The 24389-nt window shown below is 39.3% G+C and overlaps 2 protein-coding genes across 10 annotated transcripts; one reads left to right on the forward strand and one right to left on the reverse strand.

Annotated features, from left to right (window-relative positions):
- The first annotated feature begins 1912 nt into the window (after positions 1–1912).
- On the forward strand, positions 1913–3651 carry LOC131430884 (uncharacterized). 2 transcript variants are annotated; one of them, XM_058596132.1, is made up of 4 exons: positions 1913–2155; positions 2222–2356; positions 2502–2656; positions 2719–3651. In XM_058596132.1, exons 1-4 carry the CDS (start codon positions 2067–2069, stop codon positions 3597–3599), a joined length of 1260 nt encoding a protein of 419 aa, XP_058452115.1. In that variant the 5' UTR covers positions 1913–2066; the 3' UTR covers positions 3600–3651. The 2 variants fall into 2 exon arrangements, with proteins under 2 accessions (XP_058452115.1, XP_058452123.1); XM_058596140.1 differs by having other exon boundaries at positions 1915–2155; positions 2212–2356.
- On the reverse strand, positions 3602–24250 carry LOC131430840 (trichohyalin). Of its 8 annotated transcripts, none has more exons than XM_058596084.1 (13): positions 23956–24248; positions 18519–18548; positions 18033–18386; positions 13766–13887; positions 13528–13679; positions 13047–13103; positions 12490–12651; positions 7777–8153; positions 7567–7703; positions 7446–7496; positions 4789–4836; positions 4678–4725; positions 3602–4621 (listed from the first exon to the last, which is right to left on the reverse strand). In XM_058596084.1, the coding sequence occupies exons 1-13, from the start codon at positions 24037–24039 to the stop codon at positions 4186–4188; spliced, it is 2058 nt and encodes a 685-aa protein (XP_058452067.1). In that variant the 5' UTR covers positions 24040–24248; the 3' UTR covers positions 3602–4185. The 8 variants fall into 8 exon arrangements, with proteins under 8 accessions (XP_058452067.1, XP_058452060.1, XP_058452054.1 ...); XM_058596077.1 differs by having other exon boundaries at positions 7777–8138; positions 17988–18386; XM_058596071.1 differs by having other exon boundaries at positions 17988–18386.
- Positions 24251–24389: the final 139 nt, after the last annotated feature.

Raw genomic sequence — 24389 nt, forward strand, 5'->3', positions numbered from 1 at the left:
AAGCAAACAAAGATTGTCTCCATCAATTGTACATCGAGTTAAAATACTAGTTGGATTGTCGAAGCTTTACAAGAAGATACTGACGAAGTTTGATTGCTGGGCATAAAATGGAGAAACCTGCATCAAAAGAAGACTTTCAACAGATTCATCAATAAGTAAATTTATGCTCCGGTATTCCTGGAAAAAAGCCTTTTCCCTTCATCTAGCAATTTTTCAGCTCTGCTTTAACGGGATTTGGCATCTGGCCATTTCAGGATAAAAGTTATGGAGTGGTATGCCGTGAACAACGTCCAGGTGGAAACCTCTCAACACTCCAAAGGTTCTAAAAAATAAAAAAATATTGAATTATCGTCAAACGGAAAGTGCTGTTGAAGGTTGACGTTCAGAAAATAGAAAATCCGACATTCGCTAAAAAGGAAGCTTGAATGATTTATTTTTTTCATTCTGCATGAATTGAAGCCTAATTTGATTTGATTTTCAATAAGGAGTTTCTTGGATTAACGTCCTACAACGTTGTGCAGTCAGGCAGTTTACCGCTAAATTCAAATTTCACTGAATTAGCATTAGAAAGGTTTAATGATTTCATTTTTTTTTATAACGGATTGTTTTTATTCAAAATATTAGAATTCAATTCGTTCGACAGTTAGTTTCAATCGGATGATGCCACGTGCCACACTTTCCGCGACGCCATGCAATTGAGAAGCTAGTTTCTTTAGTAAATTTTTCGTTGTGGCGCATTTCGATTTGTAAAATGTTTATTATTTAAATTTTGTGTTCTTTTTGGTTTTAATTTCTATGCGGCACTGGTTTAACAAGCCAGATGTTGTATATTCGAGTCCTGTTTTGGAATGATTCTTAGCGTTCGTAGGATAGTTGCACTGACCATGCAAGTGTCCTGTAATTTTAATTTTAGTTGTAGTTTTTATTTGCTAGTCTATAGTTTTTAATTATTAGTTCTTTGTTTTTGGTTTTCAGTTTTTACTTTATACTTTTTTTTATAACTTTTAACATTTTATTTTTTACTTTTACTTTTTACTATTAACTTTCCATTATTTATTTTATTATTTTTTACTTATGACCTTTTTCTATTTAATATTCACTTTTTACTATTAACTTTCTACTTTTTAATTTTTACTTTTTAATATTTACTTTTTACTTTTTGCTTTGTATTTTTTACTTATTTTTTTTACTTTCAACTTTTTATTTTTGAATTTTTAATTTTTACGTTTTACTTTTTCCTTTTTACTCATTATTTTTTTCTTTTTACTTTTTCTTTTTACTTTTTAGTTTTTACTTTTTACTTTCTACTCTTTACATTTAGCTTTTAGTTAATTTTAATTTACAAGTTTTTAATTTATATTATTTTGTGTTTTTAGTTATTTATTTTAAGTTTTTAGTTCTTAATTTTTAGATTTTAGTTTTTAGTTTTTAGTTTTTAGTTTTTAGTTTTTATTTTTTAGTTTTTAGTTTTTAAATTTTTAGTTTTTAGTGTGAATATTTTAGGTGTAGTGCAGAATGGTTTTCTGAATAATTTAATTACTTCATAAGAGCGTTGCTCAATGTAGACATAGCAATGTCTTAATAATGTTGCATTTTTTTTTGTGGTCAGAAAATTCAAACTTATTTCCACACTCTAACCGAATCACACTTTATATTCACGTGTTTCATCGGTTTTGGCGCATGCAACAATGCTATCGAAAAACAATGAAACAAACCGCAATGTGTCCAATGTCGGATATCGATTTTATATTCCCTACCTTACCAACTCCCAGGATCGTACGTTTGCCCCATATGAATAGGAAGTCCAATGCAATATAGGACGAACATGCGAGTAGGGACAGTTTCGCTTGCAAATCGTTGTTTGATTTGCCGAAGCACCTGTTCCCCCTTGTCCACTGTTTCACCAAGGTAACGATTTCAGTTGACTTTGTATGCAACAGCAGATTACACACGACGATTTGTTCGGGAAAACAAGGACACGGAATGCTCGGTTTTTATTGGGCAATTTTGGCGTGAAGAAAATCAATCGCAATCAATCTAGTAGTCGCAGTTAATCCAATAAAAAAATGAGTAAATCACCATCATCGGAAACGGCCAGTGAGACGCAGAGTATTAGTGATGAGTCCATCGCAACTTCGGTGTCGAATTCGATCAGGTCGGTTGCATTTCGTGTTGCAGTGAATTAATCCAATCGAAAGCATCATTCTTGAGAGTTTTCCAGGTCGAACACATCGTCGAAAGCTCCGAAAAAATCAGCTCAGAAGGAAGAATCAAAGGAACGTCCACCGTGGCGTGCGGCAAGTGTTAGCATGGTCCCGAAAAGTGATCTGCGAGCTAGAATTTTAGATGTTTCCAAGTATGTGTGTCCCATTTTAGCACGAGTTGATGCGTGGAGAACGGCTAAAAATAATTCTCGTTATTTGCCGCCTCGTGACTAGAACCAAAAGCAAAAAAAAGCATTTGAATGGTTTCAGTTTGTGTTTTCTTTTCGGCGTATGCAGACGGCTGCGACGGGTAAATGCATCGGTTCAGACGGATCCCGGCCACACCAAGCTGATGAAGGAGGCTTCAACCGACGAACAGGAGGACCTCATCGCCATGGTGGATGAGGAAATTCTTACAGATGGCAACCTGGCCATTAGGCAGATAGGAAACTGTACTTTTTTTGCATTTCTTGTTTCAATCGCAGTAAGCCAGACTGCTTTCTGTTTATTCCAGTCACCCTATCGCATTCAGTGGCACAAATGACGGATGAAATTCCAACGTTGAATGCATCCACTCAAACGGCAATGCCTCGAAGCGGTGTTTCGTTCCGTAGGTTTCTCGAAGCAGGTGCCGGTGATGGACCAACATCCAAACAGGTTACGGATGAAGACGATGATGTGAAAAAATCTTCAAGCTTTGATGAACTACAGAAAATAGATGAAAAGATCAAAGAGTTCTTCAACACCCCGGAATTGGATACGTTGGAGTTACCAGAGGACAACGAATCAACTCACAGCATGGACAGTATCAAGGACCAGCACACACCAGATCTCCTTACAGGGTCCTCCAAGGATTCCGGACTAAACAAGGTGAAAATTCCTGAGCCACCGACGTTCAATTCCTGGCAAAACTTGGACTTTTCCGACGAAGAATCCGAACACTACGTAGCGCGGGAACTTCCCCGCCGAACAATCGGTGAAGGCACGAAACCGTGGGCAGAATTTAAAGATCTCGTAATTGGTTCCCGACTGGCAAATATGCGACTATCCCCTGTCCTTCCCAGGAAGCCTAGACCGAACAAAAAAACCGTAACCTGGAGCGATACGCAGCATCGTGCCGTGTCCAATCTAATCCATGAGGCGACCGCTCTAGTGGACATGTTCGATCAGGTTTCCATGCTGTTAGGGCCGGATATAAAATTGCATGCAGTAAAACCACAGGAAGAGGAATTCGAACTGCCTCCGCCCAAATGGGAACCACTGCTGACCAAGTCCTGCCATCTATTGCAGGAAAAACTGGAACAGGTCCGTCATTTGACCTGCGAAGACGTGGATGACCAATTGCTGCTGAGCCCATCAATGCAGCCAATCGTCGATGTCCACGATAATGCGTAAGCTTTTTAGACAAAATCAGGATTTGTTTTATTTTTCGAACAATGTTTTGTTTTTTGACAAACTTAACAGATTTGTTACAATGATTCTGCGTAATTTTGTTTGCAATAAAATATAACAGACAGTAAAGATTGTGTTGTATTCTGATTTCGAGGGATGGTCCGAAGGGTTCGAGAAGTCGAGAAATGTACTTCAAACGTTCAGCAGTAGAAGGCCTTTTTGTTTCAGTAAATATTGGTTTGCTTCCGCAAAACAAAAACCGCACGATCTCCTAAAGGTTCAAATATAGACACCGTCATCTATATCCTTGGCGTTTACGTACGGATTGACATTTGCTAGTGGAGCAATTCAGCGTTTCTTGCGTTTTCTTGTGAATGTCTAGAGTTTCTAAAGTTAGCATAGAAAAAGTTTTTTCACATGATTTTAGTCGTATCCGGTTTCCAACCTTTGCTCAGCCGATTGTCGTTAGTGTCTTTAAATAGTTGATTTTTGCTTAGAATTTTTTCCAATTTCGTTTTAGCGCATCTTGAACACCATTTTTTTAATCCTAATTCAATTAATCTAAGTGATAACATTTAATCGGCTGAGTTTACTGTTCCGAAGCAGGACTTTCCTCAGTTGCAGCAACCTCAACCTCATTGGCCGTGGGTTCGGTTACGGCTTCCTCTGGAGCGATTACACTGGCAGCCTCGGCCAACACTTCGTCTACGACTGGAGCCACTTCCGAAACGATCGGTGATTCTTCCTCCAGTCTCGCAGCCTGACGTTTCAGTAGTTCCTCGTCCGATTCAGCAATCGCCTTCAGCTGAGCGATTTCCCGGAACAATTCGTCGTTACTTTCTTCGATGGCCTGCTTTTCCAGTTCATTCAATCGGGCAAGTTCATCCTCACGAATTTTCTGAGCTTCCGTAATACGGGCTTCCTCTTCCTCTTTGTGTTTCTTTTCCTCAGCCTGGCGGGCTTCGTCAGCCTGACGAGCCTCTTCGGCTTGTCGAGCCTCCTCGGCCAATCGCTGTTCCTCCAATCTGAAATTAACTCCAATCAGTATGATTCTACAGACCAGAAAAAAAAACACGAATACCGATTTTTTTCCTCTTCTTCCTGGCGCTTTCGTTCCTCTTCTTCCAGTCTATAACAATAACGAGAAATAAAATCAATCAAATGGGATTTAGTGAGATGTTACTTCCATTACCGTTTCTTTTCTTCTTCCTCCTTGCGTTTGTTCTCTTCTTCCTCCAATCTAAACAATAAATAGGAATGATTAAAACAATTGCCTATAAATCATGTTGATAGCGTAAACGTTGGACGCAAATTTCGAAAGTTGCCCCACAGATAACAGATGTTTTGACCACGATAAAACTAACGCATGAGTCCTGGGGTCTATTTTTGTTTTATTTTCCAATTTTCAAACTTTAATGTAGAATAGTAGAATAAATGAAAGTATTTTTAGTTCTTTGGAAGTAAGGCTCAACAATTCGGCCAAAACTCAAGTATGGTTGCCGCGGAAAACTCAAGTTTGATTGCTGAAGTTTAAGAAAATAACTGTGTATCTAGTTACCAGGACGATGCATGGGAGATGCGCATTTTTCTGTCCGAGTGGGTTGATGCTATCTTTCGAATCATAGAACGCGGTCGTAGATATTATTGTGTCTGAATGCGATAGGTTGAGCTAAGCTAAAGACTGATATTACCATGCGTAAAGCTAGCAACCTACTTACAGCATATCGAAGGCATTATGTCAGAAATCTGAACGACTCGACTAATCTTTCACTCTTCGATTTTTGGTTTTCTCGCTTGTCATATGCAGAGTCGGCTTCAAATTCGACTCCGTTCCTCTCGCTTTCTAAGACAGCGGCCTTAGGCCTAGAATTGAGCCAATCGTTATCTGTTCCATCGTAATGCTTTATGTTTTGTCAGGGTAGGTTAATTAGCAGAACAATTCCATCGGTAGGAGAAGGTATGCATGCTTTAGCCCTACCGCTAAGTAATATTACTTCGCAATTGTTCATTTTCGTGCAATCTCATTCCTTCCTAAATTTGTCTTCCATCAAAGTCATGATATCATTCGTAAAATGGGCAAGAACTCAAAAAAATTCATTCGAAATGTTGGAAATTTCCTGATATAAAACGATTTGACAGGTCGTGGTTTGTTTGAAATGACACTGGCAAAAATAATTGTTCTGATCATTGATATCGCCTTTTCATTATAACGAACTTTCAGACTTTCTAGAATCAGGTTACTCTTATTCAGATCTCCTAATTTGAGCTCCAAATTTTTGAATTAAATATCACAGAATTGTGCAATCGATGCTTTAACAGAAAAATCATTAACATTGCTGATAATGGCAACTCTGTTTGAGTAGCAGCTGCATGTAGCTGTGGATATGGATGTGTACTACGTTTTGAAAAAAAGCTGCGGCAGCCAAGCTTTCAATTTCAAAAATCCTTACTGAAAATGAAGATCTAGTTGGCGACGTAGAATTAAAACAAACATTGACTTGCACTTACGCGGAATGACAATGCAGTTCGAGTTTGTGTATTTTCAACTCAACCATTCAAAAGATTATTCGTCCAGAAAATATTCAAGATAATAAGCCTCACGGAACAATATTACCACTAGAAAATTGATACGAGAAGATTGGAACGAAAGTGATCACAAAACACGTGCTTTCATCAGGTCACTTCTATTAGCATGGCCTTATCGCGGAATGCTAAGTATGTATGAGACAATTTACGTAATCTACATAGAAAAATGTCACTGACTTGTGATTTCAACTTTCAGGAGATGAATGACAATGAAAAATCATCCTCAATTCAAAACTTCGGAAAACCGACCAGCGAATCTAAACGGCTAGTTTCAGAGTGTAAGGCACATTTTTTTAGTGTTCGTATGGTCATTAACCGGCCGGGTTGGCGGTTCAATGCATATGGCGCTGGTCTTACAAGCCAGTTGTCATATATGTTCGAGCCCCGACCTGGAAAGATTCATAGTGTCAGTAGGATCGTAGAACTAGCCATGCAATGATTCTGTACGCTAAGAATCGGCTGCAAAGTCTGTTGAAACAGAAAGAAGCCAAATTCTTCCACAAAAAGAATGTAATGCCAAGAAAGAAGAAGAAGGGTCATTTAAGTAACCATTTTGTATACTCGCGAATCGGCGGCAAAGTCTGTTGAAACAGAAGGTTAAATTTCGCATCGGATCGTAGTTCCTTGATTTCGGTTTCAGGTACGAATCTGGACGACGATCAGCAAGTGGTCCTTGTTATTTAGGGGTCTTAGGGCCGCCGCATGGGTACCGGTTTGTCACTATTTTCTAATTTTTACGTTTCGTCTTTATCTGGGTTCAAACCGAACGCCGATGCTTTTGTTGCATATTTACTCGGAAATGTTCTCCGAGCGTAAACATGCGAACGGTTCGAAACCTGTTCTCTTGATTCATGTGCAGCTGATATGTACTCGGTATTCAGCGATTGATACATCGATCAATAGCAATTCGAATTGGATTATTTTGGACATTTTTAGTAAACGTAGGATGACTAATTATAGAAATTTGTGAACTGTAAATATTTTGACTTTTACATATTTAATACTCTATCAATTAGTTAATAGGGGACGGGTATAGCGTGATGGGTAAGTCGATGCCCTTTCACGCAGCCCACCTGGGTTCGGTTCCCAACCCCGCACATAGGGTCAGAAATTTTTTCTGGCTCGAAGAGGCGAATGACCTTAAGGTTAAAACCTCTATAATCGAAACAAAATAAAAATTAATTAATATATAGCGATTTAATTTCAAAAATAGGCCTCAACATCCCCGTTATCTGTGAGTGTGTGTGTTTTTACCAATCATACCGTTTCTTTTCTTCTTCTTCAGCCTTTCGCTTAAGTTCTTCTTCTTCCAATCTGTGACGAAATTTAGAATTCGTTAGAACTGTGTAAGAAATCGGAAAATCACTCATCATCGCGTACGTACCGTTTACGTTCCTCTTCTTCCTTGCGTTTACGCTCGGCTTCCTCCTGCTGTCGTTGTTGCTCTTCCTCCTCTTGACGCTTACGTTCCTCCTCCTGTTTGCGCTTCTTCTCTGCTGCTTTTTTCTTCTTTTCTTCAGCCTGCAAAACAAACCAAGAACCCTCGCCATTACAAACCCAAGGACACTTTTCGGCCCCCCATTCCCACACTCACCAGTCTTGCCTCCTCGGCCAGTCGGGCTTCCTCGGCTAATCGTCTCTCCTCGGCTAGTCGTGCCTCCTCGGCTAGCTTTTCTTCTTCCTTACGCTTCCGTTCGGCTTCCTCCGCTGCCAACCGTGCGGCCTCCTCCTGAAGAACTTTCTCTTCCTGACGTTTCGCTTCCCGTTCGATCGATTCCTCTTCCTTTTTCTTGGTCTCCTCTAGTGTTTTTACACGTTCACGCTCCAAGTTCACCGGTTCGTAGCGTATTTTGTTCAGCTCGGCCACCCGGTCGATTTTGTCCTGTTTGTCCTTTAGCTTCGGATCGGTCGGGTCATCGTACAGCTTCGGGTTGTTGAATTTGCGTGTCGGTCGAGCTGGATTCAATTTCACTGGTGGGTCGGCAAGGTTTAGGTTTGTTTTTTTTTGTTTTTGTTTGCAGAAATGAAATAACTTCAGTTAGCATGGTTGAAAATGAAGGTGGTCATGTGTTTCCACTGTATTAATAATGATGCATGGGAACGAAAGAGGAAATTTGAAAATAAGATAGTGATGATATTAGAATGTCGGTTGCTTCGATGTATGGAAAATGGCATGATATTGCGACAATTGGAGCTGTTTCAAGCGGAAAAAATTAGTAGGCGTGACAGTATCGTTTGACAAAGGAAATGAACCTTGTATTGGTCCTATTGTTTGCCGAGTCTGACAGACGCAAAAATAAAAATGAAGATACCGTGCGCATCCGTTCCGTTCGGTTGATAGCGCACCGTACCCGCCAGCTCGTTAATTTTAAGTATTCACAAAAATGAAAATATTATCAAACCATTTTTGACCTCGTGTTATGATGCTATTTCCATGATAAAGTGCTTGAAAACATTATTTAATGAGCATGTTAATTTCTGAAAGCTGGAACGAGTTTGAGAATAGGTAAGTTTACTTACTTTTAATAGTGGTTAAACAAGTAGTTGGTTTGTGGAGTCGCATTCATCGATCGGTTTGAGGGAATAACTCAGACGAGTTGATGGATTTTGGTTGGCCGATTGTTTTGTTTTGTTTATATAGTTATTCAAGTGAAGAAAGTTTGTTTAAAAAAAGTTCATTTCCAAAAGAACAGATGGTAATGGCACTGCATAGTACCTTATGGTTTGCTTTGTACACCTAAAGGCAGCTAGAGAAAACACCAAAAGGGATTGGCATGCTACAGGTGAGAGACATTCTCTAAGTACGAAAGGATTAAGGAACATAACTATTACAGATAAAAGTGTAACACTTTGGAAGAGCGTCATGTTTATTGTTGATCATTTTCATCACGATAGTTCCCTTAGCATATTTACACAATTTTATTATTTAACGTCATCTTTTTTTTGTTTGTAAATACATTATTTCGAGTCATTGCATTCGAGGAATATCCATGCATTTCTCTTCGTTCAGTAATATTTGGCTTACACTTTGGTTTAAGTTCTGGATTTTTCATTGTGAAATATGTAAATAATCTCTGCTGTAAATAATTCACCTCCATGGAACAAGTTAATATCGGTAGGCGAGTGAAGTTCTACACAAATCTACTAAAACAATATTGTCGTATATCCCTAGCCTTAGCATTATCCGTACACAGTAAATTATTGCTTCGAGTCAACAGAACCAACAAAACGGAGAAGCTAGTGGCGAAGTATCCTTCCGCATACTCGCAATCGATATGTAGCGTTTTTCTCTCGGTAGAAAATGCATTTCAGTTTAGATTTCGAAAAATAAAATAAACATTAAAATTAGCTAGAAAACAGTACAAAAATTGAGCAAACTAGTACGCAGACAAATTTTTATAGCAACAAAAAATCCAAAAAAATGGCTACTCAATAGTAACCGGTGCAGTGCGCGTGCTTGAGGTAAATGTAAAGGAACCGTGTTTATTTTGTTTTTGTTTCAAAATCGAAAACTTACATTCCAATCAGATTATTTGTGTTGTCTTTGTTTGTGGAAAAAAAATTAAAAGATTGTTAGCAAAACAGGCTTGCAATAGTATCATGTTTGATTTTCAGATTGGTTTTGAGTGAGGATCACAAAATTTCAATTTTCTACTCTTAAGCGGCCAAGTTAATGTCGCTGCTATAGATGCCCTTTTTGTCCCCGAGTTTCGATTTGCGAACGTTAGTTTCAGTTTCAACTGGAATTAGAACAACACAAAGACAGATTAGCAGGAAAGAGAGACAGGTAACGATAGATAGAAACAGAAAACATCCATTAACAGGAGAAAACGAATAAAAACTTTTTTTTTAAATCGAATTTTTCTAACGACAGGTTTTCCGTGGATCCTCCATTTGTTTGGCCAATCTGTGGAGGATTTTTTTTGAGTGTACGAATGAGTGCGAAGTAGTGACATGATGAGTGTTTTATTTTTTGCTGTGCCAGAACCATGATTTCATGCCCTACCCCATGGAACAGATTTTGATACCAGAGAACAGGTGCGATGGCGAAAAAAAAATTTCGAGTCGAAAATGTTTCAACAGAAATAGAAACAACGATCGGCTAATCGAAGTAGTCGTTGGCTTTTTTGTTCACCAGCAAAATATGAAAATGGTTGCCAGTGCAACGATAACAAAATGAAGAAATCGAAGTGTGACATTTGGATACAGCACAGATATAATTTACCATCGAAGAGCACATGTTGTTGTTGTTGTTGTTCGGTAGTTTAAACCTAGGGTTTGTAGCTCTTGTAGTCTAACCAAACGAACTTTCCGTTGAACATGCGCCGCTGGTTCGGATTGCACAGGTTGTTATAGGTTCGGGTATGCGGGAGGTACAACTGCTGACGGTAGAGGTTATTTTTTATTTTGACTAGAGTTTGACAAGCGAAAGTGTAGATAAGTAGAAATAAACATTAGATAATCATTGCAATTTTGAATATTCGGAAACACGAATGAAAGGTTTTTCTTTTGTTTTGTTTTTGGGGGTGACGCAGGATGACAGAGTGTTTGCTTAGTAAAAAGGGGTGCTCAGCCAATTACAGTCGGAACTGTCAAATTATGTTTCGAATTTTTGTGTGTTGCTTAGTGACATTGTTAGAATGTGTTCACGTGTGTATCTTGCAGGGAAGCTTTGTTTTGTCCTGTTACTTGTGTTTGGTTTTGTTCCAGCTCTCGTAGAGCATCAGCGAGCGCTTTGCGTTTTTTATAAGCCCGGAGAGTAGTAGTTTTCTTCGGTAGTTTACTATAACTGTCAAAATAAGTAAAACGTAGATATTGTTGAATGAGTGATTGTGTGTGATTGGTTTGCTCGACAAAAATGGCAGCTCTGTGTCCGCCATTTTTGTCTCGGTTCTATCGTGTTTTCTGTATTTCATTACTTATAGTCTTCTAGTGCATCTTTGGCTTCCTTTATCATGGCTCTCTGAATTCGGCGGCGTCGTTTTTGCTCGATGCGGGCGTAAACTGGGAGCGTATGAGGGAAAGTAGTAAATTTGAACTATCGTTCCAGAACTGTGAATCGGACGAACCGACCGAATGGCAACAGGGTCGATGTAGCTCGAGTAGTAGATGTGTTTTGTCGTTGATTTGTAATGCTGACGATAAATGATTTTCAATTTTGAACTTCTAGCAGTAGTAAAATTGGTGTAGGAGACTGACATGGGGGAAAAAAAATGACGCCAGTGTTAGTCACGGAGGGTTCGAAATTTACCGGTAACTCTCCTGTTCTGGAGGGATTCTATCTTGCTAAATTCGACGGACTCGTAGTGAAATTTTTACTCGTGAACAAATTCCCGAAATTCATCCGGTACTTTATAAGCGTGCTTCAGGTAGTACTTTTCTAAATATTTTTTAATTTTTGTATTCACTGACAGAGGCGGAGAAAAAGAGAGTGACAAATTAGGCAAATGTGGATTTAATTCGTTGTTTTTTTTTTATTTAATACGCGTTTGAGTTCGTGGGTTGTTTCAGAAAATGATCGATGCTCTTTCGTACTGGTTGATTGATTTGTTGGATTGTTAAGGTAACTAAGGGATGATTGGTTCTACAATCGAATGTGACACGCACACACCGCATCCTCTTACGCTACACTAGTATTTGTGTGTTTTACTGGCATTTTTTTACACGCGATAAGTGAAAAACGATGTGACGGGATAGGCGAAGAGTTTTACAATGAGAGTTGATGGTCTATAGTAGTAATAACGATCTGAATGAAGAAAAAAGAAAAGGGGAGTGATAACTTTGTACTTTTTTTGTTTCTAGAGAGTTGGTTTACTCTACGGTTAGGACGGAAAGATTTTCAAGCTTCTAGCGTTGCAATGAGTTGAAAGATATATCACAGGGTGCGGACGTGCAACAAAGGTGTATTTAGTTCCAGCGCGAGATGAGGCGGCCATGCGGATATTTTTTTAGCTGCTATGTACCACTAGAAGTCAGTTGAAAATCATCCATTTTTTGCGATATGTTTAGAAAAAAATTGTGTTGTTAACGTTTATGGTGATGCTATTTCTAGGCCAATCAAAAGGAGGCTTTGATTCTTGTTGATTATAGTTAATGGTAGTAGAAACCATGGCAACGGTTCCTATGGATTGCGAGTAATGATTTACATCATGATGGTTTTCGATTTCTCCTTTGTTTTCCAACAAAGTCAATTACAACATATACTATTCATCTGACAGTTGTTGCCTTTGTATTGGTTCTGTCTGTGGATGAGTGGTTTTCTGTTTTGCCAGCTTATCCAGTCTGCGCTGGGTTCGTTTATGCTTACCTTCCTCAACATCTGTTTTAGCCTGACTGCGATTTGACTTATAGTGGGACATTATGTTGACGTCCCTGTCCACCCGGGCCGTGTCATAGTTATAGATTCGTGGTTTGCTCTTCGGGTATGCCTTTGATCCGATAATGCGCGTGCTGGCCAAGTGATTTTTGCCTTTGGTTTCGAAGCGGAGAGAAATCCGGATAGTTTTGTTTTTAGAATTTGAAGCATTTTGCGCGTTTTTTTTTTGAAACATTTATAAACTAGCTTTGTTTAGTTGTACTGTGGGTTAATCACATTTTTATGTTGCGGAAAACAGATTCGATTTGACAGATGGCAAGAGCTGTTTTTTTTTCAATAAGAATTAGCTTACGATGACGGTTGTTTATCACCTACACAGCCTTTTGACAGATGAATCCAGAAAATGAACTGTGGAAACACATTGAATTTTACGGATGCGCAATCTAGTAGTCATTGCGTTTTATTTGAAACACCATCAGCCGGTGAGTGAAACGCTCATTGGATGGAACAGACGGACACTGTTTAAACCAGGTGGTTCATATACTAACCCTTTTCGTCAACGTAGTAACTGTAGCGCCACAGAATGTCATCTAGCAGAACATATTCTGATTGTTTCCGGTTAGCGAGGCAGAAAATAAAAGCATTTTCTCAACCAAACACACGCAGTATAAAGGGCGGGGCAGTAAAATGTGTGCATAATTACGGGTTAAAATTTAAGAAAACCGGTGTTTCAATCAACATGTGGAAGCGGTAAAAAGATGTAATAAACGAAAAAAGAAATCAGAACGATCAAACAGACGCTTTTTTTTTACAAAAGCTACGCGTAGCAGGTGGTGATGAATATTTTTTTAACGATAGCATGGATGCATGAGGATCAAATAGATATAATAAAAGAACAAACTCAAGTTGAAAGAACAGTTTAAACTACTGGAACTAGCTAGCGAGGAAAAAGTGGCGTATAGATAAGCCATTTATCAGATTGATATGATTTTTGTTGCATGTAAATATAGAACCATCGGTGACACTTACCAACGTAGCGCGAGGCTGGTGAATGGTATCTGGACATGGCTTCAATATCTCTGGCAACACTGCGCAGTGGATCGGTGATGGTGCTCTTGACATAGGTGTCACTGTTGTACTTGTTGTGGTGGTTCAAGGGATCGTAGAACCATTTCTTGAGACTATGTTTGAAAGTTAAAAGTGAAAAGTAAGTTGTTAAACACAAACGGTAACCTATGGTAGTGTATTTCATTGTTTGATAGCGTACTTTGGTTCGGTGGTATTTGCTGTCTGTACTGGTGGTGGCATCATACGTGGTACTGGATCGTTCAGTTGGCGCAGTAGTAGAGCGGCAGAATTGCGTATCTCCCGTTTTTCATCGTCGTATTCCTGAATTTTCAAATTTGGGTTTGTGTTAAAACATTTCAGTTCAGCAAGATTGAAACAAATTGTTCAGTTTTGTGCGTTTTCCGCGCGTCGACAGACCAGTGGCCTTGGGATTGTGTGAATTTTTTTTTGTAGATTCATAAAATAATGTTCATGTTATTGATTCTAGTTCTCTCCCCAAAACGATTCCACTATACTTTGACATTGTGTATTATTTTGGAACAGATATATCCAAACAAAATTCCTGCCAGTGCAAATTGCTAGTCTTGTTACACGTTTTTTTTAACTGTTACCCAGACAATACAGAAATCATGGCCATCGATTTGGCTTGCGCCTTAAGCTAAATCACTCTAAACTCTGGACCATATCTCTTGATCATACCATCAATGGCAAGACAAAGTCTCGAAAAGTGTTTATTGTCATTCCCGGATCAGAATTAAACCACGTTAGTTACGTTGATCAAGCAGCGTAAAAATTCTATACAATTGAGTCATATTGTAAAATTGTGATTAAAAGTAGTGATTTTGAAGTTGAAGACTAGCAGCGAAACGCTGAAAAAAAAATCAGACTAGAAATTGGAAGCTCTTCTGAATGTAGAAAGAAACCTGATATAAGAAGAGCTTGCTGCATTCTAAAGCATTGAGGTTCACTCGAAAGGTTAGAAATTGGGTACCGTACAAGTTGTAGCCAGAGAGAGATATCAAATGACGATTATATAGTCTGAGATCACGAGTCGGTAATTTTTCATCGCGACAACGCTCGGCCTTATGCAGTGGCTTCAATAAAATCGTGTTTTATTCCACATAGTGGTGTAAAGATGCATTTTCATATTATTTATTATCTTCTATATATGACAGCAAGATCAAAATCAAAATGCTACAGGTTAAAAAAAGTTTAGAACCCAGTTTTGAAGATTTCTTTTGCATAATACTACTACATTTGAATTTAGGACAGTGAAAATCAATTCAGAAATATGTGAGAAAATGGAGTGAGCTTCATGTTAAAGGTTTTGACCACTATTTCCGGAATTTCCGGAACTGAAACCTGGATACCGGTATAGTGAAATTTGCATCATTAAACCATCAGATCAGAAGTACAAACTGAAACAGTTTTGAGCCCAATTTAAAAGAATTTCCACAATTTTCTGCACCTTTGATTTAAATGACGGTTTGAAATAAATTACGGGACCAGTGTAACGAAAAATAGCTCGAATTGGAACAGTTTCGAGCACAACTTAGAAGATGGTTTACAGTTTTCTAAGACGGTTTTAAATTTTTTAACCTTATCACCTCGTAATTGTAGAACCGGAAGTCGAATTTTGATATTTTTATGGGACTATCAGACCTGTCAATTTGAGTTTTATTTTATGACAATTTCATGAGTTTATTTGGTCATGAACTATCTTGATCTGTTAACAAGAGAAAATTTCGTGGGCAATTTAAAGAATTCACAACTCATCGCATGGCTACTTATGAAAGAAATATACTCTTGAAATTGAAATTTTACTCTAAGCACCCTATCTCCGGAACTAGAAGTTGGATTCTAATAAAAATCGGTATATTCTTATGGTTGAAACTAGAGATGGGCAATTCGTTCGCGAACGAGCTAGTTCTTTTGAAAGAATAAATAACCCATAGTTCTTTGTTTGAGAACGGTAGTTCTGAAGAAGTTCAAACTAGTTGTGCTTTTTTTTACTCCGAAGAGAACGATGTCTCGGTTAGTTATTCAACAAGCAAACTTACTATGAAAAGAACAAACGAACGAACGGCTCTCGAGAACTAGTTCTTTTAAGAGAACTCTGCATCACTGAACGGTTCTTTGAAATGAACTGTTTTGCCCATCTCTAGTTGATACCTCTAAGTACAATTAAAATGGTACAAATCGATTGAGGTATCTTTGAGAAAATTGTGTGACATTCTCACTATTTTTGTGCATATCACCTTGTCATTCTGGAACCGTGATTCGGAACCAAAATTCAGGTACATTGTATAAGACCTTAAGACTCTTCATTTGAATCTAAATTTGTAAAAATCGATTCAGTCATCTCCGAGAAAATTGAGTGACAATATTTGTCACAAACACACACACACACACACACACACACACACACACACACACACACACACACACACACACACACACACACACACACACACACACACACACACACACACACACACACACAAACATTTGCTCAGTTCGCCAAGCTGAATCGAACTGTATATATCGGTTTTCACAGTATGCCTTTTAATACGAGAAACGCAAAACTAATTGGTTAATGGTGTATGTGAAATTCTTTCCCACTCGCATTGCATTCCAAACTTGGTACCATCCGACTACACTCGTTTCGATCGATGGAAAATTCTGCTACCGAATCACGCTTCTCTTCAATGAAGGGATCGAAAAATTTATTCGTCGCGATCAAAAGACGAGATATTTCATTAAACCAAAGTTGTAAAATTTCCAGATAAATGGGAATAGGTAGTGAACCTCAAGTTATAGGGAAAACGCTGAAAGCTGATCATTACATCCCCATAATTATCCAACGAACATATGGAAGAAGTCGTGTGTACAATCTGTAAGCAAACAAATTATTTTACATAACAAGAAAAGATTCTAAGAAATAATATCTCATCAAGCATTTTAATATATAGAGTAATATGCAGAGAAATCCAAAGATTTCAGCGGACAACTGAAATTAGTTCAAGATTCGAAAAATCCTCGAGTCAAGAAAAATAGTACTTCAACTGAACAACTGTAAATTACTTTTAAAATAGTTGTTCTTTTTGGATCACCTTGACTTGTACTACTTACGTGAAAATAAGAGTTAATAAGCTATGTGTATTTGATACAAACCGGTGCCCATGAGGTATCAACACCCCTAAATATATTTTTACTTGTTAAAACGTTACAACAAATTAAAATTACAATTCTTACTCATTTTCAACAAAAAGCACTAAGATTAAAAACACAAATTTAACATGAATGAGGAACTTTCTATTTCAGGAGATGACATTCAACTTTTTTTCCAGTATGTAATTTACATTCTATTTTTTTTTTTTTTAAACAAATAGTTTGCCGTACTGAAGACATGTGCAAAGTTTCTTCTAAATAGAAGCAAACTGAGCTGGATTTTACCACTGTTTCTGTTATTCATTTCAGTCAGATTTGGAAATTCTCGAGACGCATTTTTTTACACGAGTATAAATAAAAATTTATTCAACGGACCCTCAAAAACTCACCCAACAAGTACTTAACACCTTGAAACTAAAAAAAAACTTGTACTTAAATTTACAGTTGTTTTAGAAAAAAAAATTTGCATAGGATTATTATAAAAATGATCAAAATTCTTCGAAAAAAAAGGTTCAGCAAGAAATTCGTGGACGCCAACTAATTTCTAAAGTTAGATGAACTAGAACCAATAAACTTACTTTCAAATTCAATAAATAGATGAACCAGAATCGTAGAAAATTGTTCAACATGACCAGTTAAAAAAAGAAGCAGACATTTTTTCCTTTACAAGCGGCCTCAGATCTGTCGACACCGGGTATCTAAAGTGCTGTTTTGTAGGATCGTTTAAGCTGTGCAGCAATGCCGGAAAGAGTGAGAATGTTCTTGTTTTGGTCAACCTGTATGATGTTTTTTTTTTTCAATTTAAAAATAGCGATGATTAGTGACAACACCTGTGTATGCCGCAAAGCCTGTGAGAGCTTCCCGACGGCCTTCACGAAGAAGAAGCTTCTTGAGTCGTCACTAACAGCAGAGCATGGGGAAACGCTGGGCCAGTTGTTGATTGATGGTGGCCTCGTGACGTCTCAAGAACACAAATATGGGTCAAGGCCATCGTACACTCATCAAGGTGCAGACACACTGAGTATGTTTATTAGCGAATGTTACTAGGTTACCGGTTTTATGATTGCAGCAAACTGTGAATAGATTTTGGCAGTTGTAAGGGGGGGCTTAGGCGGCTGTTTCGATTCCTGATTGGTTTGGTTAAAACTCGACAAAGTGTCATCCATCCAAGTAGGCGGTAGGAGCGAAGGCCAGGGTTTTTTTTTGCTTTTTTATACTCAACTTTCGTGTGTCTTAACATTGATTCTTACCATGTATGAGGGCGAGTTGTAATACTGCTCGAGGGCACTACTTACGGGGCTGGCACGGTATTTACGTTCGATACGATCGAATTCTTTGTTGACGATCGATGGACGCAGATAGGACGACCGGATTGTGCAGATCCGTGCCGGTGAGGAGATGATACGAACTGGCGACCTGACGGCCCGAACCACGGTACGCACCGGTGAGGTGATGACGCGCACCGGTGAACCGTAAACTCGGACCGGCGAGCCGAGAACGCGAACCGGTGAACTGATCACTCGCATCGGTGACACTATCACCCTTGGCGGCGTGGTGGCAAATCGTGTCACTGGAACAATGCGCTTATGGGCAATATATGGCATTGGTGTGCGATACGCTGTGGTGGTGGTGGTGGTATATGAATCAAACTTGTTTTTGTTGACGGTGTGTGGTATTTGTTGATGATAGTTCACAATTGTAACGGAAACGGAAAACAGTTAATTACACATAGAGACACATTGCTTCGAGCCTTCGCCGTGACGCAGATGACGCATACTTACCCGGGGAACTCCGGAATACCGCAGTGGAGTCTGTGCAAAAGAGAATAACGGAAGACCGAGAGTTATAGAAAAAAATTTCCTTCGCATAGTTACAAAACAATGTAAAGGACACGTTTATAGAAACAGCAGAAAACACACGATGGACACAGGGCACAAAGTGAAAGGCATTCAGAAATTAGAGAGAAAATCATTAGTACAGTGGAATGTCAGATGTGTTGCTTCTGCGTATGCAATAAAAAACAATTAACAATAAAAGCAGTAGGCTTTGGTAAGTGTAAGAGCTAGTAAGGAGTGATATGTTTGTTGTGTGCTGCTGCCGATATCTCGCTACGATCGATAAAGAAGAACACGTTTGTATTTTTTTTTTGTTTTGTTTTGTTTTCAACATCGCATTCCACTGCACCGTTGATGGCTGCGTACCCAGGACAATGAATTAAAAAACAGAGTTTGTTGTCGAGTTTTCAACTCATTTGCTCGTTTTATTCAAAAAAAAATTTAAAAGATATAGTCACACAAATGTAAGCTTTGTTTGCTTGTTTTTATAACACGTGACGTTATAGTTATGTGTGTGTATTTGTTTGTAATAGTTATTTTTATGTAAATTTTGTAGATCCCCAGTACTCGGGATCGTTCCAATTTCTCACTGTTGTGTATATGTTTGTGTAGTTGTATAAAATGTTTTATCTCTTCACAATAAATAGTTATTAGTCACAAAAACTTTAAACATTGGTTCATGTCAACCCAGCGGTACACAATAATAAATGATGTTAGATATTTGGTTGCATTCTCGTGGTGTTCTTTGGTGGCTCAGACGCGGTAAGAGTAGTGTCTGTAGGTGGTTCCGTGCGGCAATCGGCCAGACGTGGTCGAACTGTAGCTGTAGCCACCCGGTCCACTGCCGGTGGTCGAGGTGCGCTCGGTATTGTACGAGTAGCCACCGGGGCCACCACGGCTGTCACGCTCCGTAGTCGAGGTGTAGCTCGAGGTGGAGGTCGAGGGCCGCGAGCTGTACGGATTGGCCGAGTTCGATGTCGTCTCCGAGCGTACGGTTTTGCTGTACGAGTAGGACTCGTCACGACGCGGTGCTCCGACATCGGTGGTGGTCAGAGTGGAATAGCGAGGGGTCTGTGAATGGGGTCGAACAACAAACAACAACAACATACAGAAGAAAAACACAGTGAGATGGAGTTGTGGGTTGTCGTTTTGGGAAAGGCGGAAGCAGTGGAAATGTTGTGGTAGGGAAATTTCACTAGGAGATGGCGCTGGACGTTTAGACACTATCCCGAGTGTTTCACGAGAAATTGAAACATGTTTGTACTTTGAGAAATTTACATAAAAATAATACTGCTATATGAAATGCTCAACTGGCTGCTCATTGATGAAGAGATGTTCAAAGTGTGAGTTCCACGAATTATGCGAAAAACTAATACGAATCGAATGAAATGCACTATTCTGATGGGTTGTAACATAGGTATTGAAGTTATCTGTCAATAATGTAAGACGCAGCCAGAGCACCTAAGATAGTTATGTAGTTAGTAAATGTAGTATTTGTTCTACTAAATCAATGTGTTTACTTTACAAAAGTAGTCGTTAGTAACCTACTCGGTTAGTCGTCTCGTTAGTCGAAATCAGCGGGAATCAGGGCGAATGCAAGAGGGTGAAACTACAGCAGATGTCCGAAGAACATTTCTTGGAATCCGAATCGACGCTGGAACTAGCGTTGATAGTTTCTGGCGTAGCCCGGCTCGAAGAAGATAACATGTCGCCGCTGTGCTTTGACGGGGGCTTCACCGTGCAACCGACGCAGAACCGTATCCATGTTGTCCAGATCAGACCTGTGTCCGGTGACCCGTGCGTGCTCTTGGCGGATGGACTCGTTCAGGATACGATTTCTGTTACGATCCCGTGGGGACAGGTAGTCATCGATAGGACGAGCCAAGATTCTCGGATCCGGTTCGATCCCTTCCCGGTTGATGGCCTCCAAAATGGAAACCCGTGCCTGTTTCCTGGGCTGATGCTTTCCAAACGCCGTCACCGGGTCGGGAATCAAACTGGGACGGGGTACGAACGGTACCTTCTCCCAGTCGACGCCACGTCTCTGGAAGGAGGAGAATGCAGACAGTGTTGGATGTAGCTGTAGCGTTGTCTTTCCACCAAACGGGGACAACTTTGAATGTTCACATTTTAGTCTAGCTTGAAGGGTCAGTTTTGTTTTAGTTTGGGATCTATCAAAGACGGTTAGTTGCTTCGAAGGCTTTGTAATAGCAACAGTGGAACGGGGATTAATATTGATAATTTAAAAAAACACCGCTTTCAAAAAGTAAAACTTAGGACAGCATTTTTTAAAAACATATCCATCCTCTTTTTTTAACAAAAAAAAATAGAATAAGTCGTATCCGGATGACTTCGTTTGAAGGACGGACTAGTGTTGTGTTGCGATTTTCCACAAAAATGGATTGTTGATTATAAAAAAAACCAACATTTTGAGTTTTTGGCCATCCACCTACGATGGAGGAAAGCAGATCGAAACAAACAAAAAGAGAAAAGACTGTGCCCCGCCAGGAAAATGAATGATTTTACTGTGCGCGCATTCCGAATATGTCGGCCGGTTTGCTAAAATTAGACTTCTCTCGATGGATTCCGTGGATCTCTGATGTGCACGTATCTTTATTCGGACCGTTGGTAAAGTTACATCGAAACCATTGGAAATTTGTCAGCTGCTCGTCATCTCAACCCAAGTGGCGGATGTGGAATTTTTATGAAGTGAGAATATTTTAACAGCCAATCGCAGTAGACTCAAATTGCGGTAGCTCATTATGTTCTGTGTTTAATAGCCTTTTTGCTATTTGTTCTAATAACCGTTAATTCTGTTAAAAAAAAAACGCCCTCGTATTGAGGATCGTGAATTGTTTATCACACCCACCAGAGGTTGCGTGCGACAGGAAGTCATTTGCTTTGCCCTGATGAACGTCATCGGCGTTGTTGTTGTTGCCTAATCGCAGTTGCTGTTATGTATTCGGTAATCTCGAGCTTTTTTCGTTTTTCAAACCGTACGGTACAATCGGTTGTTGACGTCAATTGGTCGTCATTACTGCCAAAAGCAAAAAAAAAATATTCTCTTGTCTTCTGTAGTGTTTTTGGCACTCGTTCATCGAACCAAAACTTCCGGTTGGCATCTTGTCACATCCTACTCATTCCTAGCACTGACGACGGGTCAAAATACAAAAAGAAAACCGATCCGCAAATTTCTGTTACCGACAATAAATCAAGTTAAATTTGCTGGGTGCTTGACTGGCGTATCGGTTTTTGACAGGAAACATAAATGTTTAGAGACGCTTGCTGCGATTGGGATTCAACTTTTGCTGTTGCTGTGCGAGTTACCGCTTCGTGGTGAAACTTTATACGAATAAATTTTCTTTTTAGTTCCACTCGTGCAATGCGATAATTTCGTATTTCAAAAAGTATCTAAACGTGTCTCAATTTCTTTGACGTTTGCGCGATTCGGCAGCTGTAAACGGGTTCGGATTATGCGGGATGTTTGGGATGTGAAACAATTTTATAGAAGTGTGTACAGGAGCTGTATGGAATCACGTATCACCAGATTACCCGATCGGTTATCAAACGGGTGCAATTTGTTGCACTTTAGATGGAAGTGTATTTGTTGTTTTGTGAATAAGTATTAGGATATAACACTAAATTATAACATTGTTTCACATATCAGGGCATATCTCCAAATCTTGGATATGTTGTTCTCGATTTAGTACAGGAAAGTTAGGATAGTATCATTCGAACCCTGTTTACTAAAGTACAGATAATTTGGGTGTAGTTGGTGAAATTTGAAAGATATAACGAACGGAAGGTTATACACTTCGTTGAAATTGTTTCGTTACATTTTCCACTAACGATGCTAAAAACTGTTGAGAGAGATATTTCACATATTTTGTTCCGATTTTTGTTTGTGTTTCGAACTTCAGTTGATGTCGATAAATTTGAATTAAGTCAGTTTCCCTTGGAAATTTTTGCTCCAGTTTGTGTGAACGAACCGTAGTAGGCGTGTGTGTGGGCCACGAAATCTTTCCGCTCCTGTCAAAGTTTTTCCTATGTCATTTTCGCTTGATGCCAAAACTAACCCAGAGTTCACCCTAACTATATTTTGTTCGCATTTGCTACATTTGCTCGCATTTTGCTCGGCTACGGTTGGTTTTGACTTGATAAACTCACACGGATCAGTACATTTCATATTATGGTTCCAGTATTTAACTTAACGAAATAATGCTTCAACCATTTATTGACTTTGGTCAACAGCGAAGAATTGATCATGATATCCCATACTTGGGCTACTTTTCAGCATGAGGAAATTGATCTTAGACAGACCATTTGACAGTCAACGACATTTGAGCTAAACTTTTTAAATCCCTAGCGGAATTCTTTTAATATGAATCAACCTTTTGATCGAAGTTAACCGAAACTTTTGTGATGTTTTCCATATTTCTGAATGTTTGGTAGTCAGACAAACGTTTGTTTTGACAACAATATCAATACTCAAATCATGCGCTGAACGTACGAAAACCAGTTGGCATCGTACCAATTATTTCACACCTTTCTTAGTACCATTTAGTACGATTCACGATACAGTATGGAAACTAGATATCGGAGACATTGAATATTCTCTAATAGCGTGCTTTGAAGAAAAAAACAGTTAGAACCTACTGCCCGTAATTCGAGTCTTGTTACAAAGAAACTCAAAAATATCTTCTTCATTCAGGTAGCTTCGTCCACAGCTACAATTTACTGACCTTGCCTCAAACTTGAACGCCTTATTAGGTAAGCATGCTTTCGAAAATACTCAAATCGGTTGCGCTTTTTCCAACCGTAGTTTACCCTACTATTTCATCCCTTGATATTCTTCTGCCGATTGAACTGCCGGTGATAGAACTGTCCGCTTCCGAAAATAGAAGTCACGTATGGTGTAATCACCGTTTTATTGTGCTGGTCTTAACCGCAATAAGAAAAGTCATCTTTCATTATCGTCTCTCACTACTCTTGGCACACTTTGTTTCAACTTTGAAGTCGAGTAAAGTCTTTCCTTTTTTATTTCACTTTCCGCCGCCCAACATCTCACGGGTTTAATTTTTCACGAGTTTTTCAGCTTTCAGCGAGAAAATTTTTATTTTTGGTTTTGTATTTAGTTTTCCCGCACACTTAGAGTGGTTTTATAGTATATTTCGGTCGATTTTTGTTCGGCAAACGTAAAATATGGAAATGTTCTCTCAACAGTTTTCTTCCTCGAAGGTCAAACTTCACCTCACACACCACTAGCAGGCACAGGAATGACAAGAAGAATAGGACACTAAAAAGGTTTCTTTGTGTTCGACTTCTACAGGACCAGGAAAGGGAGGACATACAGGTCAAATTTGGGTTTGAATTGTGTGCTCACCGTCACCGTGTAGGACGAAATCGTCGGGCGGGTGTAGCTCGAACCGACCCGGCGGGTGGTATAGAAGTCACTATCGTAGACCATTTTTGGTATAAAATCTCCGGTTCTTAGGTTGCTTGGATGTTGCGGACGTTACACACTAAGTTCTGTACCACACTTTCGCTCTCACTACAGTCGCCTTGCAGTTTCAGCCTCCTCAACTGTTCTCACTTTGGTACCACGATTCTGCTGGTTCCTGCTTTGAGGACCTGTCTCGGATGCCGTTCGAAGTTGTTCTGAGCTGCTCGTCGAGTCGCAGTGCACCATATAGGTCTGCCGATTTTGGTTGGCCTCGAGTTTACTTGGCTATGTGAATGTATGACTATTCCTGCCGAGCGACCCTTCTTCGCTATCGCGGCCGTCTGTCCTAGTCGTTCGGGTGTTGGACCATGGCC

The sequence above is a fragment of the Malaya genurostris genome, chromosome 1 (genome assembly GCF_030247185.1).
Source record: "Malaya genurostris strain Urasoe2022 chromosome 1, Malgen_1.1, whole genome shotgun sequence".
Lineage (NCBI taxonomy): Eukaryota > Metazoa > Arthropoda > Insecta > Diptera > Culicidae > Malaya > Malaya genurostris.